This window comes from Thamnophis sirtalis, unplaced genomic scaffold (genome assembly GCF_051295495.1).
Source record: "Thamnophis sirtalis isolate CommonGarterSnake01/CBP01778 unplaced genomic scaffold, rThaSir2_p1.2 scaffold_5, whole genome shotgun sequence".
Classification (NCBI taxonomy): domain Eukaryota; kingdom Metazoa; phylum Chordata; class Lepidosauria; order Squamata; family Natricidae; genus Thamnophis; species Thamnophis sirtalis.
In genome coordinates, this window is record NW_028261385.1 from 31,961,779 (window position 1) to 31,982,332 (window position 20,554).

General features: G+C 37.4%; 1 protein-coding gene across 1 annotated transcript in view; it reads right to left on the reverse strand.

Annotated features, from left to right (window-relative positions):
• The window catches only part of ADAMTS6 (ADAM metallopeptidase with thrombospondin type 1 motif 6), a 127,180-nt gene that overhangs the window by 64,987 nt on the left and 41,639 nt on the right, over positions 1 to 20,554 (reverse strand). The window contains exons 6-9 of the mRNA XM_014060953.2: positions 16,027 to 16,110; positions 15,301 to 15,446; positions 9,063 to 9,106; positions 1,041 to 1,146 (exon numbers count right to left, since the gene is read on the reverse strand). Coding sequence (XP_013916428.2) covers positions 1,041 to 1,146; positions 9,063 to 9,106; positions 15,301 to 15,446; positions 16,027 to 16,110 — 380 coding nt within the window. The remainder of the gene's footprint in view (positions 1 to 1,040; positions 1,147 to 9,062; positions 9,107 to 15,300; positions 15,447 to 16,026; positions 16,111 to 20,554) is intronic.

The following is a 20,554-nucleotide window of genomic DNA, read 5'->3' on the forward strand; positions in this document are numbered from 1 at the left end:
AGCCGTTGCTTCTTTTGTTCCTGAATTCAAGGTGTTAGCAAGATGTTGGCATCAAATAATAGCAACAGTAAATCTGGCTCTAATTCCCATTTCTGGACTGAATCATAATGAAACTTGCAACAGAATTCTCAAACTATGGATCATGCTTTCTCAGATTAAGCATCTGGTACAAACCATAATGACAAAGATAATGACAAAATTAACACTTTGCACTTGCATTATTTGCACTTGGGTTCCATTTTGGATTAGATAGGTTTATCACATGGTTAAGGTCACTTTGTTACTTTTCGACACCTCTACACATTACTCATTGGTAATATGACTATGCTAGCAGGAAGTTTCAAATGAATTAAAATATCTAATCAGGTTTGTGCAGATCAAGGGTAAGTACTATCAAAACTTCATCTAAGCTCTGCTCATTTTGACTGCACATGTCTGCAATAAATAGAGGGCATCAAAGTTTAAAAACTCCCATGATATTTAGATTAAATTTTATTAAGTGGTCAATTGTTAACTTTAGTTTCATTCATATTAGGAGATCATGGTATTACAACAGTGAGGACCAACAGTGAAAATAGTTAAAAATAATGTGATTTAATCATGTCAATTAAACATGGTTAAAAGCAGTTTTCAATGTGTTTCCAATTGAAACACTGTGTTATAAGCAGTACTATATAATCTGATTCTGAAATGAAAAGGTAAGCAACATTTTTTTAGTTCAGTCTCAAAACATATATCCTGAACTGTATTGTTGTTATGACATAGTTGTACAATGATTGTATAGTATTACTCTATGCTTATATGGTTTATTTGTGCTATTATAGCAATACACTGTAACAGTGATTTTATGCTAAACTGACACAACTAGAAGTAATTTCACATCAATAATATATATGTGCTGCGGTAATAGCTCTTTCAAGATCATATGGTTGATGAAATCAAACAACAAAAATAATCAGGATACAGGAAAGGCAGCCAATATAAGAGGGTAAATTAAGATAATTAAACTAAATGTATTAAAAGTTTAAAAATATACGCACTTGTGACCAATCTCATGGGCTATGGTAAAAGCAGAGCCAAGGCCAATGTCTTCATTAATACTACAGCTCCTTTCAGGCTCGCACATTCCAGCAACAGAGGCCAAGCCTGAACAAACAAAAGGAGACACAAAGGGTCATGCCAACTTGTTTCAGTCTTAAAAGCCTTAGTTATAAATGCCTGGATTATTTTTAATAACCTCCCTTCCTAATAGCAGCAGTTGGCAAAAGGTTAACTTTTTAGTCCTTGCAAAACCACTGGGGGGAACTTCACTTTGCCGGCTAGACATTAATATTTTTTGAACTGCAGTCATTGCTGGAAAATGTCTAGACTAGGGGTTAGATTTATAAATTTTACTTCTGGTAACTTGGGACCACCTAGTAACTTGAGCCAAGAGAGGGAATTCAAGCAAGCGTTTTTATTTTAACATTTTTGAGGTTGCAGAAAGCAAAATGTGTCCACGTTACTTTTTCAAAAAGAATGGTTTTAAGTTTAGTGGGTTCATAAAACATACAAATAACATTTTAGCTACCCAAAAATCCCCAAGTGATATATTCTAGAGAAATTTTATGAGAAAAAAATAACCCTCAGTACATCAATTGCAGAGAAAGAAACATTAATTTGTACTCACTATCATGTTTTTCTTTTATTACAGCATGAAATATGTGCCTTAAAAATTTAAAATGAATGAATATCTTCAGACATTTACATATGGAGTACTGTACATGATATACTTTAATGCAGGACTAATCAATTATCACTACTGATAATGGATCTGCGGCAGCCTTACTGATATATTTCTCAGAGTACTGTATGCTTATCTGGAAAAAACATTAATGTACACCTCTAAGGATTATACGTATGCTGCAAAAATATTGTTACAGAATTCTATAAAAAGAATACTTTTAGAACTCAATTGTGCTTGTAAAGAAAAAAAGTAATAAAAATAATATTGGATACCTCTTTTCTATAAGAATAAATCGCAAGTATTTCATGGCTTCACTAACTTTATACCTTTTTTGCCTTCAAGGCAGATCATTATAATTCAGGATTCCAACTGGTCTCTCCAGATGTTCTGCACTATCTCTCCTATCTGCTTCAACTAGCATACTCAGTTATGGAAACTATGGTATATAAAATACCAGGAAATACCTTGTCTGAGAATAACGAGTATAAAACAAATTAGAAAATATTTTTACCTCAACCATACATACTGTATTTTTCGTAGTATAAGATGCACCTTTTCCCCTCAAAAGAGGCTGAAAATCTGGGTGTGTCTTATACACTGAATATAGCACTTTTTGCCTCACAAAACCCCATCCCCTTCACCAAAATGGCCATGCATAGTCTTTAGGAGGTTTTCAGAGTGCTCCTGGGGGCTGGAGAGGGCAGAAATGAGTGAAAAACTGGCTGTTTTTTACTCAGTTCCCCCCCCCCCAGGAGCACTCTATAAGCCTCCTAAAGGCTATGCATGCAATTTCTTTGACAAAAAACGGGGCCTGATTTTGCAAAAAATAGCCTGGTTTTTGCTCATTTGGGAGGGGCACCCACCAGAAGCACTCTACAATCCTCCTAAAGGTTATTCATGTCCTTTTTTGGGGAAAAGAGGGCCCATTTTTGGGAGGTTTGCAGAGTGCAAAAACTTTTTTTTTTAAATTTGCCTCTTCAAAACCTTGGTGTGTTATACTCTGGTGTTATATTCCGAAAAATACAGTATATCCTCCTTGTTAGCCATTTCTAACTCCTTAGTTCTCTTGATTATAATTACAGTATGCAAAAATCTATTAACTGGATGCATGTATGGCATTATTATCTGTAGCTGACCTAATTTTGTCAGTTTTAAATAATTTTATATGTATAGATTATTTCTATTAGCTTCCCGGCAATTAGATACGGACAAGAAATGAAGATAGTCTGATGTTTAATCTTCAAGTATATGTTTAGTTTACGTAACAGTCACTGGCTCCAGACTAGAGCAAAATAAAAGTAATCAAAACAAGCTTTCTAAATTAGATGGAAATTATTTTTAACCAACTGTAATTTCTGATAGAAAAAGTTACAATCATGTTTTCCTTCCCGTAATTTAAAGATGACAACATAACGATAGCATTCCATAAATTCTACCCATTGTGACAAAAGTATCTATTGATGCCTTTTTCTTCTACAGTACAAATAATATTGTTAACACTTTTAGAATATAATGAATACAATTATAGCTGTGGACTGGAATAATTCCTATAATCATGCTTAAAAAAAACCCAACAAACCCAAGAAATGATCAGTTTTAAACCACTTTATTCAGACTATTGTTTTATCTTTCCTCTTAGGTCTATCTAGTTTTTTTTTTCACTGTTCGGGCTGCTCTGCAAAGTTCTGAACTTTGCCACTGTAAATGTAATACTATATCTTTCCTCTTTTTGCTTTATGTACTTTTTTTCTTGGGACTCTGATTTTTCTTGGAATATGTAGCTTTTCTTTCACAGGACATCTTTGGCAATTAGGAGTCTGTAATTCCTGTACAATGCCACAGAAAAACTTTCAACTCTAGGGGGTGACCCCCTGTAATTCCCAGATCATCATTTATGCAGTCATCCCACTGTTTCCCATAGTACCGTATAAAAACTCCAGAAACTATAAAATACATGGATTAGATTTTTCAAAACCCCATTATGTACTTCTTTTTAAAAACTACACTAAGAGTTGGGTTCTACTAAAGACTGCTGCAGTAGGGAGGAAATGCTCCAAGTCTACTGATTTAACTTGTTACTATAAAGGCATGTGGAGATGTCATCAGAGCTGGCAGAACAGAAAAGCTGTGTGAAAAGTTTCTTGATTCTTGGTTTGAGCAACTATATGTAGAAATTAAGCAGGGAAGATGTAGAGTTCAATGCATCAAGATTCAGTATCTTCTGAAATCAATGCAGTCCTATGTTGATCAACAGGGAGATAGTATCAAAATCAAGGGAACTGACAGCACCATTCTGCACTGCACTATTGTGGCTACATAGATAATACTGCATCCAGTTCTGGTCTTATGAATACAAAAAAGGCCTCAGAAAGAGTGTAGAGAAGAGCAAACTGTCAGGCAAAAGTAAACAAAACCACTCATGAAGAGTATCAACAGTAGCTTATTGCTAGTCAAGTAGGTTACAAGAATATCGCCAGACTGATTGTGTTCCCTTGGGAATGGCAAGTTAAGACTTCAAGGATTCTGAGCTCTGTTCCTTACTATTTACCGCAGTACAATGACTCTAAACTTGGCCCCCACTTGATCCCTCCTCCCAGTCTAGTTGGAGATTCCACCACAGCAACAAAGATAAGAGGTCTGGAAGCTAAATCTTATGAGGAATAGCTAAATAAACTAGGTATGTTTAGCTTAATAAGGAGAAGACTGGGGAGATATGATAGCAATCGTCCAATACTTGAAGGGTTGCATGCATGAGGATATTGATTCATTCTCCATAGGACCTGAAGGTAAGACAAGAAGCAATGTGTGGAAGCTTGTCAGAGGGAGCTCCAACTTGGAAAGAAGGAGGAATTTCCTGATAATGAAAACCATTGAGCAATGGAAATTTTCTGAAATTTTGGATACTCCATCACTGGAGATTTTTAAAAAAAGATTGGACAACCATTGGTCCAAGATGGCATGATGATTCCTCCTTTGAGCAGAAAGTTGGGTTAGAAGACCATCAAGCATTTTTCCAGTCCTATGATTCTATACAAGTACACTGAGGAAGCAGACCTACCGATCTGCAAAACAGGTATCATGTACATCCTCTGGGCTGCAAAACAAGGAGTTTGAGATACATTTTTGAACTTTTGAGATACATTATAGAAAGGAGGGATATATCGCTTTTTGATGAGAGTCAGTAAACCCTAGTAGTTTGCAAGAAAGAGCAAAAACAGAGAATGAAGTATAAATATTTCACACACAAACAAGAGGAGACATTCGTGTCTCTGAAATTGAAGAACAGACATCAGTCCTCGTTTTAGGGGAGAAACAGGACAGGAATATTCTTTATATTAAATTAATATGAATGATTTAGCAGTAACTCAAGAGGAAGGCATATGCAGGTGCAAAACATACAAAACATTTAGACTATCTATTTCATTTCAAGAGCTGTTGGAATTCCAAAAGTATACCGTATTTTTCGAAGTATAAGACACACTGGAGTATAAGACACACCAAGGTTTTGAAGAGGCAAATTTTTAAAAAGTAGGTAGGTAAATAGTGGGAGAGAAAGGGAGAGAAAGACAGAGAAATGCAGTAGATAGGTAGGTAGGGAGAGAGAGAGAGTAATTAGGTAGGTAGATAAAGGGATAGAAAGAGAGATAGAAATAGAGAGAGATAGAGAAATATAGTAGGTAGGTAGCAAGAAAGGGAGTGTGTGTAGGTAGGTTGGTAGGTAGAGGGATAGAGGGAAATAGAAAGAGAGATAAATGTAGATAGGTAGGGAGAGAGAGATAGTAGGTAGGTTGGTAGGGGGAGGGAGGGAGGGAGGGAGGGAGAGAGAGAGAGAGGGAGAGAGAGATACAGTAGGTAGGTAGGGGGAAAGATAAAAAATAGGTAGGTAGGTAAATGTTTCCAGGTGTATTTATCCATATGCTGGAGAAGGAAATCGCTGACAATCTGCAGCACCTAAGACTTTGTTTCTGCTGGCACAGCACTTGAGCAATCTAATTTTCATCAATCAGTTAAAGAGCTTTTCAAAAGGGTCTGCAGCAAAGGTGCTTGGCGGCTCCCACGATACAAAGTGCCCCGCCGCCCATCCGCTGACCCGGCCTGCGGCCGCTGCTTCTCCAAGCTCTGCCGCTGGAAGTCTCGGATCGCCTCTGGGGGAAAGCTGAGTGAGAAGCGGAGCGAAGCTTCTCCGTGGCCTCCTGGCGCCGGGAGGCCGCAGAGAAGCTTCTCTCCGCTTCTCACCCAGCCTTCCCCCAGAGGCGATCCGGGACTTCCAGCGGCGGAGCCTGGAGAAGCAGGCTGGGGCAGTGGGCGGCAACATCGGGGATGGTGGGGCACTTACTGTGCATCGTGGGAGCCGCCAAGCGCCCAGGTCTGCAGCAAAGAGGCAGCCTCCTCCTTCTCGCCCACTCCTCTCTCCTCTGAAGCACGCCCCGCCCAACATAAACGTGCTCAAGAAGACACGATTGGCTGCTTCCAAATCAGGAGGCGGGAGAATTAGTGCCTCTTTTCCATCTGAACTTCTTTGCCTTTTAACTCTTTATTAACTTTTAGAAGGCGAAAAATTCCTTATGGGAAAGAGGCTCCGAGTTCTCTCGCCTCCTGCTTTGGTTAATACTAAGCAGACACCAAGCCACTGTGACCTGGAATCTGGTAGCAACTATCTTGGCTTTAATTATTTAAAAAATATATTTAAATTTCTTTTCTTTTCCTGAGGAGAGTGGTGAGGCTCCGCCTCCCTTGCCTCTAGTGACTGCACGTCCCTGACTGACACTCATCAACTTGGTTACTTTCTCACCTGCTTAGGATTGAAATTATATCTAATAAAAAAGCATTGGATAAATTTAGGACTGAAAACCAGAAGTTATTGTTGTAGTACACTAAACACTATCCAGCCAGAAGTTCAGTAATACAGAATTTCTCTTAACCTGCTATTGAATGGAAAATAAACTCTACTGATAAAGAAATAGCCAATTAATTCTTGCCTTGCTTGTATTGTATTGTCCAAGTCAAGATTTTATAAGGAATCTGTATAAAATAATGGATAGATTGGTCATCAAAACTAGATAATATGGCCTAAATGGCATAAAAAGAATCAAAATTCAGTTAACAATTTTTAATCAAGATAATAGCATGAAATTCAATAGCATGAGAAAATGTGAATCTTATATCAAAAATATTGGATGCAAACATAAAATGAGGCAACTTGGCTAGACAGCAGTATTATGTAACATATTCAATGTCTTAATGGATTGCAAAGAATTATAAGAAGCCCTTAAAATAACTAAAGAAATCTGCATTAGCAGAAATAATGTGGCATTATGAAATGTAAAGCAAGTAATACAAAACAAGTGAACTGCGCACTGGGAAATGGTATATTCACACATATTCTGTTAAGCAGTACATTTTAGTCAGTAGTAACATGGACCTGTATTATACACTTAGCTAAAATACAATAGAATTTCTCTATAGATTTGTGTAATATTTCTGCTGGCAAATAAAGTAATAAATATATCTATGTATACATTTACTGTTAATATTGTTCACTGTACAATATTTTACAAGAAAATACTATGATATGCTTATAAATGTGTGCATGAACAGTTACTACTTGTTATAATGAAATAGAACATTAAATGAACAAAAGTTGATAAAGTGATACAGTGAATGCTACTGCCAAAAGGTACAACATGCATGGTTCTTAAAATCCAATCCTTGAAATATCTGGCTAGTTAATATTAGTAATAGGAACTGGTAGAAGATCTACTCTCATCTTTCATATATAAAACTACCTCATATTAGCTAGCATTAACAATATATGCATACATAAAGCTCTGCCCTGTCTCTTATCAGTGCAAATAAAACAGAATAGTGAAGATGTGATGCTAAGCAGTTTGTTTATTTAATGTTGCATACATTTTATAGTTATCCCTTAAGTCTGTTAATAGATGGTTTAAATAATAGTAAATGATGAAGTAAATGAAGAATTAATCCTGGCTGCTGTGAATAAAGTCTAGTTTAATTTATACTTTGGTTCATCACAGTGGAATTTAATATAGAATTCTTACATCAGGATAAAAAATAGGAAGACAAGTGCCTCTGGAACACAGCATGAAGTAATCAACAAAATAATATTCCAGTGCCAAACTTGAGAGATAATCAAAGGAACATGTATGTTTTTATGTATCTGGCAGAATATTACCTTCTTTCTGCTGACTTTGGAGAATTGCTACTGTTGTCCCACTCTTTTTATTTAAGTCTGCAGACTCCTCTTCATTTTTTCTACCCAGATTCAGTATGGGAATTCCTGCCACTTGCAAACTAGTTGCCCCATGCTCCAAATGACAAGGAGATGACAATTTTGTGAATATGGAGAACTCATGTCCTAATCATCAACTGGGAAAGAATGTACTATAACTCCTGCACTCTGCTTTCAACATGTTTAACAGAATATGATCGTAATAATGCAGTTTTCTGAACATAGTGAAATCCTGCAGAGATCGAATTTGTGAACTCCTTTCCATATACCAGAAGGAATTGATTTTTCATATGTATTTAAGTGGCTCTCAGAAAATTCTGGACAAAGATTTTAGTTTTGAATGCAGAGTTCAAATTCAAATCATACCATCTGGTCCATGTATTTTGCCAGGTGCTAGACAGACATGACTTCCCAAGTAAGGAAATGGGGAGACGGACAAAAATCTGTCCAGGAACAGATTATTTTATCCCGCCCACATATACTTGAATATAAACAGTAGTGAAATTTCAGGATCATTCAATCATTAGGGGTGGCAAATTATAATTTAAAAGCAGAGCAAAATGACTTAAATATACAATGCATGCAAGTTTTCTGAATACTTTATGAATGCTAGCAGATTAGGGAAGCTTTGACCCCACAGCAATTATCAGCTGTTCATATTTTCTAAAACATACCAATTTTACAATGTACATTTTGATTTCTGACTGTCTTTCCTAAGGGTTCGTTTTGTATTATGTGAAATGTATCAAACTAATCTTCATGATGAAGAAAGCATAAGCTTCCTTTTCCCCTAAATGTCATTTTGATTACTTCTAAACCAGTATTTCTGAACCACTGCAGGCTGGGGAATTCTGAAAGCAGATGTCAGCTGATCTTAAAGTTGCTGAGGTTGGGAAATAATGTTCTGGACATTTAAAGTAATCCAGCTATTGAAAATAACAAATAATAAAATTTAAAAATTCCTTTTTGAAAGTAAAATATATTTTGAAATCTATCCTTATGTAAACAGATATAGGGAAGCCATTTTATCTATAGAAACATTTAAAGTATAAATACTCATTTAGCTTACACTATGAACCTTACCCAGAGTTCCACAAGGCTTGTTTTTATATGTGCAGATGTCATATCTGTAAAGAATGAAAATAGATATATTTATAAGAGATTCCTCTTAGCAGTGCTGTTTTTAAATATTGATCACATTTCTGTAGTGAAACTCCAGTTGTCAGACTGCAATCACTGTAATTACGTGCAGCCAGCTGGAGTGGCAGCCCTACAATCTTGTATAAACTACAAGCTGCAGTATGTTCATAGCCTCTGGTCTCAAGCCATAGAGAGACCTTCCAGGAAGAAAAAGAGGATAAATTGGACCTTTGTAATTTATGGCCTTAAAAAACAACTTATCATTTTGTTAGAAAGCTATAGCCATATATCTTCAAATTATTAGTATTTCAACAAGAAAAACAATAATTACTCTAACTCTATTAAACCTGTTCCTGCCTAAATATTTTAGAATACTGAGTGGTAATGTTTTATCTTACTATTTTACATTTTGCTTACTTTTTAATGTATGTATTATCTAAAGCAGAGCCATATTAAACAATAAAGAGATAATGATTGGTTCCTGATTAATATGATTCATTGGTAACAGAACATCAGTGAACCTCCTATAGTACCAGCTCATATCTCACTTCCTCTTACTTTAAAATAAATCATATACATATAGTATGGAAATTTTCCTGTTATGCTCCAAGTGCAGTGAAAAAATATTTTAACACAAAATCATTTTTAACTTTAATAAATAACATATAGAACAAATACTATAATCATTAACTATATATTTAATAGCAACTATATTTTATTAATATAGTTCAAATGTTAGCAAACTAATGGTTAAAATTAACAGGATAAAAGCTTTACAAATGCAAAACTGCTTGCTATCATATTTAGTGAAACAGATAATGAACTCAAGTAAATATGAAAGAGGACTGTTGAATTTGAATGGAAATTATAGAAGAAATTGAAAAATTATGATTGGGAAACAGGTAGTCCATCTCAGAAATAAAATACTAGTTTTTTTTCAGATTCACCCTTTATTGTTATAAAAATTGATATAAATTATATGAAACTGAGCATTACCTATGATGAACACATTAAATAAAATATAGTATTGAACAATATTTTGCAATTGAGATTTTTATTTGGGAGCTGAATCCAATCCAGCTTCAGCTCATTCTGACCTGTTACATTCAGGCCATTGGTGATGTGCTTGTGAACTGTTCTACTACTTACCAAATAGTAGTAAACAGGAATGCATGAAACAACCCCAGTTTGAAAGATTCTGACCTTAATTTCATGATTATCAGTATTCCCAGCTTGAAGACAGATGAAGATATTTTATTTCACACTTTTAGAGCAATGTTCCACAATTTCAGCAAGTTTAATGTGTGGACTTCTGTTCCCAGAATTCCCCATGCTGGCTGGGGAAATCTGATAGTTAAAGTTCAAGTATCTTACAGTTGCTGAGGTTGAGAAATACAGTTTAAAGTATTGCACCATCCTCTTTCTTGGTTTGATTTTTAATTTAAAAAATAAAAAATAAACCAAAATTTAACGCTAAATTTTCCCAGTTTAAACAGGATGGGCTAAAACAGATTACAATTCTAAACAAACTGAACATTCAATAATTAAAATGCATAACACTAAAATCAGAAAACAAAAGCATAGCCCATATAATTAAAACATTTACAGCAATATATTTTAAATCAAAATATTAAATGATTATTAAAAGCATGGTTACATAAAAATATTATTAAATAAAAGCATGTTTACCTAGTATCAAAAACCCAAACCCAACATAATTAATATCAGACTTCTCCCTTCCTGGAAGGACATTCCCCCCTCTCTAAAAAAAACCCTCCCACTGAAAAGACACAAGGACAGTCCCATGCTATAAAAGGCTTTATAGACAAATGCCAACTTGAATTGAGACAGGATACAAATAAAAAAACCAAGGAACCCTTGGAGTTCATAATGTCATGTTCCAGTCAATATGTCATTTTATACCTTCCAAACCTTTCTCAAGCATAGTCACACATATAACTCAAGAAGTAACCATGGCATACGTTACTGTAAGAAGTTTATATTTATCTAGGTAGGACTATAATTGGTAGATTTGTCAACCTAAACTGGTAAAAAGTGCTTTATATTACAGAAGACACTGATGCTTCTACTGACAAAGATAAATTTAGACTGTTCCAAAGCTGCAAACTTAATTCTTTAGAGGAAACTATATCCATTTCAAAAAACAAAAGAAAGTTGAACACTACCCAAATTGGTAGATGAATCATCCACTAAGAGCACCTCTATCTTGTCCTGATTAAATGACAGTTTTTTGGCCATCATCAGTCCATTAGTATGACCATGTTCTGATTCAGTATTTCCACATACGGCAAAAAGGAGAGACTGAGATGTTGTCATCAGCTCACTGATGATCTTCAGTTCAACTCTCCAAAAGACCTCACTTAGCAGTTTCATGTAAATGTTAAACAGGGGGACATAAAATAATCCCATATTGTAAACACTTGATTTGAGCAGAAACTTTCTCTCAGCATTTGTCCAGGAATGAATGAGCAGAACGAAACAAAAGTGTTCCATGTACTTAGCTCAGATAATTTCTCCACCATGATGGCATAGTCAATGATATTGAAAGTCAATGAAACCACTAAGAAAATCAACACGATGCATTCCCCCTGATTTTCTTCAAAGGCATTTTGAAGGCATTTTAGTGCTGAAACTAGATATGTAAAGAGAAATATATAGTCCCAGGTGAACCCTCCCATCTTACTAGACTGCATAAGGCATGGGGAGGATGGAATCACTGGGAAGTTGGCTACAGTCTATCAGCACCATGATCCTATGTTCGTTTTAAATTCCTTCAAGTCAGTTAACTAATAAATAGCAAGTACAGATCCCATCTCTAGATGAAAGTGGATAAGATAGGAGGTAGAGATAAATAATATGCCCACACCGGCCATGGCCACTCCAGCCCCCCCAAAGTCAAACACAACCCTAATGCGGCTAGATCTAGCAGAAGAGGCATGCTCTTAATCCCATCCATTACAAAATGCCATTGGTGAGGCTCAGAAAGAGAACATTTTCTATTGTGGCATTCCTCAGGAAAATTGTTCCCTGGAGATCAGACTTGCCCTAATCTTCTGGCCTTTCACAGATCCTTAAAGACCTGGTTCTGTTGTTGAACCTGGGACCATGATTAGTGAGAATGAGTACATTAATTGTTATTAATCTGACAACCCACTATCCTTGTTTTTTTTAATTCACTCTATGCTTGTTAATAACTATTATCCCAATGAAAATATAGATAATCTGCTCCCTTCTAATCCAAAACTTTCCAAGAATCTCTTGTAAGGAGCATATTAAATGAACATTTAATTTACTTAATATGGTCCTGGGCAGAAATTCTTAAAATTTATGGATTGAAAATTTATCTGAATTGTCACTATCATTGGAAATAATAGTAGAAATTATTTTGCCTCACTTTAAATTATCGGCATCAAAGGCGGCACGGGGGACCACTTCTCGCCCTGTAGCCTGAGCTGGGCTGGGCTCCATGCATCATTGCCCCCTGCATGCTCTCTCTCAGCCTCGCTTTGCAAAATCGGTTCCACCCTCCCATACAAAGGCATTTAACAATGCATTGGTTAACATCGCTTCCCACAGCCGTTTCCTCCTCCCATTAAACCCTCTCTCCTCTGCGTGAACCAAACTTTTGCGGCATAAATTTCCCTTCTCTTAAAGTCTAGCAGATAGGAGATAGGAAGCATTTGTTTCCTAAACAACATTATCTTCAATTTATTTGTATGCCACTAATTAATTTAGACTATGATTTGTTGAAAAAACAGAATCAAATTATGATATATGCTCTTATTAAAACAATGGTTTGTAGCCTGGTGTCTTAACCATTAGACCAGTAAGCAAAACTTGAAACTTTGCATTTATCTTGTTTATGACCTCAACTTAATTTTTCCTTTTGTTTAATTACATTGGAAAATTTATAAACTATGCACTCCAATCTTGTGACAGCCCTTCAAGACTGACCCCAGACAAGAAGCACAAACCATAAATACTAACACTATCAGCTGTAAGATTATTATAACAGACACTTACAACTGTGAAAGCATCTTTCTCTGCCCTTATTTTTTTCTCCAGACTTTTCTTCATCTCCCATCCTTCTCTTGAACTGTTTATCAAACTATTGTCTAGGCTGTGCCTCTTCCTTCTCTTCTCCCAAGGTCATTTTCACAATGGTACCATATTAAAAGCCAGTATTTTATAGTGATTATGATGCTAGACTGGCATTGGGAAAACCAAGATTCATTTCATCTTTACCTACAGAAAAACTTCTCCTTTTTTAAAAAAAATGCTCCCTTTCTTTTATTAAATATTTTTCTTAAAAAAGAAAAAAAGAAAAAGGCTACACAAAGCTATGAAAGAAAGGGAAAAGCTAAAAAGAAAGAAAATCATACTACGTGTATAGTCACAGATATACATACATATATAAAGTTGTATAGTAAACTTTTCAATGAATGAAAATAGTAACTACAGACAAAACATGTTTTGCTAGTCAAAAACGTCTCTCTTTGCCCAAGTGACCTTACAAGTTTGTTATTGAGAAAAATGCACTTCCATATCATAATATCCATAGTATAAAATATTATGAACTTTACTACACATGAAAGTAGAAACCCTAAAAGTAAGGTAGAAAAGAATACTTGAAAACAATTATTAGACCTGTTACATTGGTCTAAACATTAGACTAAAACTGTCAATTAGCATGGGCAAAATGAAACTATTATATAGAAATGAAACTAAACAATGCCCTGAGAGTGTAGGTTGAAGATTTGTGAGGAAAAGCAAGGTCATGTCAATAACTCACTGGGAAATTTTGGAGGTAATTTGGTTGAAGAACTAGAAAGAATACAAACACTGTTTCCAAAACTGATTATTCTTGAACAAAGGCTTTTGTAACAGAAAAAGCTTAATACCACAGAAGCTGAGCCTGTTCTTATTAGCTGTGAATAGTAATTCTCAAAATAAGAAGCCCACCCACTTGCTATTCTTAAATTACTATTTACTATTCTGATTAAAATATGTACGACACATTGATTTTTTCATGAATTCCCTTAGTAAAAGAACATTATTTTAGTGAGGTTCAGGAATACACAGAATATACGTGCTAGGAGAGTGATGGCTAACCTTTTCTGGATCAAGTGTCTAAAGTGTGAGCATATATGAATGTGCACATGCCTGAACCCCCAAAATGCAATGCGTGTCTATCCCTCCTGCACATGCCCCACCCCCGCATATGCATTCCCCCACATGTGCCCCGCCCTTTGAGCATGCATTGCAGAGACCTGAAAACCAGCTGGCCGGCAGGAGGTGTATGTGCAGCAGAGCTGATTTGTAGTGATAGCTTGTGTGCCCACAGAGAGGGTGCTGCGTGCCACCTGTGGCACGCTTGCTATGGGTTCACCATCATGGTGCTAGGACAACCAGAACTGCAAATATCAGATATTTTGCCACTGGTGGCAGCAAAGAGCAACAAAAAATTCTAACATTTTGTTGCTATCTGTCAGTCACCTGTATATTTTCAGCCATACTGGAGTGTCTTAACAGACATAAGGTAATGCAAAAAGAGCCCAGAATCCCAGAAGCTGATTGAACTATTTCAGGCAAGTAATTTTCTTTTGACCTATTCACAAAGCAACTGTGAGGTCAGCATAGTACAATTCCTATTTACATGTGCCTTAACTCTGTAATAAAAGCATGAGCAATAAATTAAAAAGTTATCTTGAAGTTCAAGAACTAAAGACCAAGGTGTTATGTCCCTCAGCAGTCATCCATAAGCCATGTATACAAATCAAAAGCTGTCTTCCATTGATATACCCCATGATCTAAAACTTGTTTGATATATCTATGATTCCAAAAATCAAAACTTCAAAAAAGATAGAAGAATGCACATCTTTTAGAATTCCATGAGCAGGAACTTATTAGGGTCCTGCTCTTGATTTTTTTCTAAAATAAATAGTCTAAAATACTTTTAAAACCATTTCATTTCATATGCAGTAGGCTTTATACTTTATGTATTACTGACAGAAATGTATGATCTATTATTGCATATTGTATTATTATGTCAATATAAGCAATATTTTCATCTTGATGTGATTACTACAAATACACTTAGTATTTTTTAAAAACAGAAATAAATAAGAAACAGAAAGGAGAAAAAATCAGTGAATCATACCTAGTAATAAGGACTGCATTATCATGGTGGGCAATTCCATTTTCTGGAATGGTGTTTCCATCACTTTGGTGAGAGAGAATGGATTTCTGCCACTTACAGAAGCTATCAAGGGACTTGTCTGCATGGTGATTTATCTCCAAGTTTGGCTGCAATACAACATGCATACCAGAAATGTTCCAAACAAGTTACTAGGGTCAGCGGTTAAGACTTCTGAAGTCTAAATATGATCTGTAATTAGAAGCAGTGATTTCTAGGAATAATTTCTTCTTGCCAATTTTTATCTCTGTTAAATCTACCCTACAGTATGTTTTGTGCATGCATCTTAAAGATTTAATTTCAAACTTCAAATTGATTTTGCCAAAAGTAAGGATTATAGAGTTAGTCCAATATTTATCTTTTCCTCCCTTACAGCAAGTACTGTTATGCAGAGGAAAGAGATATTTAGAAAGTCTTTACAATATCAAAATTCAAGATCAAAGAACAAGTTATGACAACATTTTAGAACTCCAATCTTCCACTTATGTTATTTTCATGATATTAAATTGAACTAATATTCAATTATTTAAATAATACTTTCCTAATCTCTCCAAATTCAAAATAATAATACAAGTGACTCTTGGGAATGGTAAATGTTTACCATTAAACATTTTTTCTAAACAATATTTAGGCATATTTTATTTCATTTAATTTGTATTACTTATATTTTATATATCTGAACTTGCTTACCTGATCTTCTGTGAGGACAATTAAACGAGTTACTATAATATTCACAACGTTTCCTAGGCTGGAATCACGGTAAAGTTTGGCAACCTGACCTCCAGAAAAGAAGAAAAGACATAAAGTCAGACAAATAAAAACCTGTTAGTTTTGAAATATGTCACGTGTATCATTTAGTTTTTTTTAAAAAAAAAATTTTTTTATCATAACGTGTAGGTAATACAATATATTATTTGGGTAGTGATATTTATCCAGTATAAACTGTAGATTATTAACACTCTAAGAATTAGGTTATTTAAATCTTGAAAAATAAGGGGAAAAGTTTATATTAATATTAACTATGGTACTCCCCCGAAATGTTACATTCAGTTTTGAGATATATTTTTTTCAGACAGTGTTCCATTTTAATTTTGCATTTTACTTTTGCAAGAAAAGATAAATTTGGCTACAATAAATTGTGTTTCAATCAGCTCCCTTACAGATTAGTATAATGTGCTCTATATCTGGCTGTCCTTGAGAAAAGCAACTAATGTAAAATGGGCATTTACCAATATGGGCAAGTTACCAACCCCGAAAAATAAATGTAATACTGAAACAATCAACTGAAACTGAACCACCAAACAATTTGATTTTTAAATAACTACTTTAACAACATGCCTGCAAGTGGTTTTACTTGATAAAAGCCCATGAAGGATCAGAAGCACTAGCTCAGAGGTTCAAGCAGAATTGGGCAGGTGAAGCAATTTATACAGAGGCAAAAGAGATAGTTGGCATCTGTGCAATTTATTTAGTCCTCTCCAAGAGAAAAGGACTAAGATTACTGTCCTCCCAACTACCTAGAGTGAAGTACCCTGCCCAGATGATATAAACTGACTGGTGATGTAGCCCCATGTAAACAAAAGAAGCATCTATTATTAACAGAAGAAGCAAATTTATTAATTGCGTGGAGGGTTTTGCTATGGGAAAAGTAGATTCCAGCGTGGTTCTTATAGCCTATTAACTGAACTGGTTATTTGGTGGTGATGAGGGTAGCAGTAAAGTCAACCCTTTGTGACTCGGTCATCCAATTAATAGATACTACCCTGGGCACAGAACTAAAATATCACTGAGAGACAGTTTGCTCTAGTGATGCTGGCATAGGAACCAGAGATTATGACTTCTAATCCCACCTTGGGCCATGAAAAACCAGTTGGGTGACTTTGGACCAGTCACTTTTTCTCAGTCCCTCCAATCTCATAGGGTTATTGTTGTAGGAAAAATAAGAGGAGGAAGGAGTATTAGATATATTCACTGCCTTGAGTTTTATAAACAATAATAAAGACAGGATAAAAATTCAAATAAATCAATCAATAAAATAAAAATTGCCTAAAGAAATACCTATGGCTAGAGGTAGCTCTCAACTTAAGACTGCAATGAAGCCTACTCATTCCACCTGTAAGTCGTGATATAAAGAGGGTAGCCATGTGATTACATTTTATAAGCTTTGTTGAATGGTTGTTAAATAAAAGCAAAAGCATGGTCATTAAGCAAAAGCATGGTAACTTCAAACAGTCACTAAGTGACCAATTGTAAATTGAGGACTACTTTTATTGTATCTGAGGGGTTCTTAGTGCTCTCTGAGCTTGCTTGTTTTCTTGCAGACGTTTCATTACCCTAACTAGATAACATCGTCAGTGCTAGTGTATTGATTGTTTATTGTATCTAAAAGACTGCATTTGGTGCATTGTTAGCATAGGATTGGTTCATATTTTATAGACATTTTTCCCAAGAAGTAAATAATATACTTCACCGACAACTGGGATACATTCATAGAAAAAGTATCTGAAAATGGGCATTGGCTTACCTGAGATTCCCTTTCTCAGGACAGGTGGAGACAGTCTCCATGCATGTGTAATTCTAATAAGACTGAGTCTGATATATTTAAGACATCCCTTCTCCTACAGCCACACTCAGCTCTTTGACAAAGATGAATATGATAACAGATTGACGTGTGAATCTCTACGATGAATAAAACAGTCTCTCCTAATGATACCAGACCGGGCAGATGAAAATAACACCAGGGCGGGGCTGGAGGCTGTCTCCACCTGTCCTGAGAAAGGGCGTCTCAGGTAAGCCAACACCCATTCTCCATGGTTGGTGGAGACAGCCTACCGTATGCATGGGACATACCAAAATTGTCCCCTTACTACGGATGGGATGAAGATGACTGGACCGGAAGAATCTGACTCTCCGCAACCCATTGTAGCACCCGCCTACCAATGTGGCCTCGGTCGATGCATACTGGTCAATTTTGTAATGACGAATAAAGGGAGAGGGTAAAACCCATGTGGTGGCTCTGCACACTTCCTCCAAAGAGGCCTGAGTAGCCCAGACCACTGAAGTAGCCACACTACATGTGGAATGGGCTGTGATCTGCTCTGGCGGATCTTGTGATTGCACAGAATAAGTTTTTGTGATACATGCCCAGATTCAACACCCCAGAGTTGTTGACGATGCTTTGCGTCTTAGTGACTCTGGACAGAAAGAGGTAAACAATTCCTCTGTGCGTTGAAAGGGAGAGGTTCTATGGATGTAGATACGTAGAGCTCCACGCACATCCAGAGTGTGCCACTTGCGTTCTCTGGGATGAGATGGGTCCGGGCAGAAATTAGGTAGAATGAGTTCTTGGGAATGATGAAAAAGCGAGTTTACTTTTGGGATGAACGACGGGTCGAGCCGCAGAACCACCCTATCCATGTGAAAAACACATATGTCCTGTCTGATAGACAGAGTGGCCAACTCCGACACCCTCCTGGCCGAAGTGATGGCTATCAGGAAGACCATCATGAATGACATGTAACGGAGCAATGTCTCTCTCAGAGATCCAAGGTCAGAAACCGGTGCACCACAGGAGGGCAAAGGTTGGTGGCTCCCCTTAGAAACCTTTTAATGAGGGAATCATGTGCCAATGACATGGATGCCCCACAGCATAGAACTGGTGAAAGGGCCGCCACCTGACACCTAAGAGTGTTAGGTGCCAACCCTAAATCCAGACCCTCCTGCAGAAATTCCAATACATGTGGTGTGACAGCCCATGATGAAGTGATGTTCTTGGAGCGGCACCAACTGCAGAAGGCCTTCCAGGTGGCATCATATATGCAGTTGGTGGACTCTTGCCTTGACGCCTGGATGGTCTCGATGACTGCTGGGGACAGGCCCTTCAAAGTCATGGTTTGCCGCTCAGCCGCCAAGTGGTCAGTTTGATCCACTGGAAGTGTGGATGGGTGAAGGATCCCTGGGTTAGAGATGAGGCTTGAGCTGGGAGACGCCAGGGGGAGCCATGGAGAGAGTCTTGAGGTCTGCGAACCAGGGGCAATGCAGCCAAAAGGGAGCTTGGAGAATTAGCTCTGCTTCTTCCTCTAGTATCTTCTGAATGATCCGCTGAATGAGTGGGAGGGGGAAAGGCATAAAGCAGGCCTTTGGGCCATGGGAATCTGAGTGCGTCCACGCCCTCTGCCCCCGGGTCTCGTACCTTGTGAAGAAGCATGGAACCTTTCTGCTGTCTCTGCTGGTGAAGAGGTTGGCTATGGGCTGGCCGAAGCATCTGACCAGTGACCAGAACAGGTGAGGATGGAGGGCCCGTAGAGATAGGACAGGGCCCGTAGAGATAGGACAGCAACCCAGATGCATGGTCTCCTGCATCAGAAGTTTGGACCGTGTCCTGTCCTATTGATTCACATGGGCCTTGGCGGTGATGTTGTCTATTAGGACTAGGACATGCCTGTTAACCACTGTGTCCTATAGGTGGAGAAGACCCAGCTGAATCCCTTGAAGCTCCAACTAATTGATGGTGTTGCACTGTTCCAACTGAGACCAAAGACCCTGGGCCACTTCCGACTTCAGGTGTGCACCCCACCCGGACAGGCTGGTGTCGGTGGTGATCCTCACCCATGGGGGTTTCCGGAATAATGATCTCTGCTGGAGAACTGGGGAATCCCACCATGCTAGGGACTTCAGGACTTCTGGGAATGCGAATCGACTTGGTTGAGCAACTGGTGTCGTCTTTTTGGTACGGCAGCAGGAGCCAATAGAGAGGCCTGCTGTGGAGTCTGGCCCATGGTATTATGGAAAAGGAAGACACCATGTTGCTGAGAAGCTGAGAGAGTACAATCAGCTGGGCCCGATGTGTGCCCTGACCTGCCTAACTAGGCCTCTTAGACTGCTCTGAGGCTTGTCGAACAGAAAGATCCAGCATTGACCCATATCCATGACAGCTCGTAGGTGGAGCAGTCATTTTTTTGGTGTCAGATGGCTCTTTCCCAAGTTGATGGAGAATCCATGGTCCCTCAGGTTCTGGAGAGCCACCTCCAAATCCTGCAAGGCCTGGATTGGGGACCTGGACAACAGGAGGATGTAGTCTAGGTAACACAAGATCTTGATCAAGTAGGCCCTTAGATGAGCTGCGATTGCCGACAGGTGTCAACTTGTAAAGCGTTGCCATGACTATTATCAGGTTGGCATTCGAGAGAGGAGTCCATGCATACCTTCGGGAGGATTC